This window comes from Fulmarus glacialis, unplaced genomic scaffold, assembly GCF_000690835.1.
Source record: "Fulmarus glacialis isolate BGI_N327 unplaced genomic scaffold, ASM69083v1 scaffold2978, whole genome shotgun sequence".
Lineage (NCBI taxonomy): Eukaryota > Metazoa > Chordata > Aves > Procellariiformes > Procellariidae > Fulmarus > Fulmarus glacialis.
This window is the reverse complement of record NW_009226155.1, coordinates 80,814-81,393: the sequence shown is the minus strand read 5'-3', so window position 1 is coordinate 81,393 and position 580 is coordinate 80,814. Positions and strand designations below refer to the sequence as shown.

Here is a 580-nt window from a genome sequence, read left to right as displayed (position 1 = left end):
AGCAGCTTGAACCCCTTCACATGCTGCCACTATTTGTTTTTCAGTTGGAGTGTAGCAGGCCTCAGGTCCTCTGTATCCCCGACTTCAAAACCCTAAGGGTCGCCCTCAAGTCTCCCCTGGTGCTTTCTGCCAGAGGCTCCAGGTAGGGCCATTCTCCCCGGCTGCAGTGTAGAGCACATTCTTTAAACCTTTTTTTGTCCTGCCCAGACTGGCCCAAGGGCTACTGCATGAACTATCTCCCGTTTAATTTGTTCAAAGGCTTGTTGTTGCTCATGGCCCCATTTGAAATTGTTCTTCCAGATCACTTGATATAGAGGGCTTACGATTTGACTGTAATTTGGAACATGCATTCTCCAAAAACCCATAACACGTAAGCTTGTGTTTCCTTTTTGTTAGTTGGTGGGGACATGGCTGTTATTTTGTTGATCATATCTGTCGGAATCTGACGATGTCCATCTTGCCTTTTTGTAATATCATAAGTATCCTGGTTTTGGCTGGGATAGGGTTAAATTTCTTCCTAGTGCTGTGTTTTGGGTTTAGTATGAGGAGAATGTTGATAACACACTGATGTTTTCAGTTG

The 580-nt window shown here is 44.7% G+C and overlaps 1 protein-coding gene across 1 annotated transcript in view; it reads left to right on the top strand.

Moving 5' to 3' along the window:
- Window positions 1-44: 44 nt before the first annotated feature.
- Window positions 45-580, top strand: part of LOC104080341 (VPS10 domain-containing receptor SorCS1-like) — a gene marked incomplete at its 5' end in the record, with an annotated part of 81,308 nt that continues 80,772 nt past the window's right edge. The window contains 2 exons of the mRNA XM_009582701.1: window positions 45-142; window positions 397-467. Coding sequence (XP_009580996.1) covers window positions 45-142; window positions 397-467 — 169 coding nt within the window. The remainder of the gene's footprint in view (window positions 143-396; window positions 468-580) is intronic.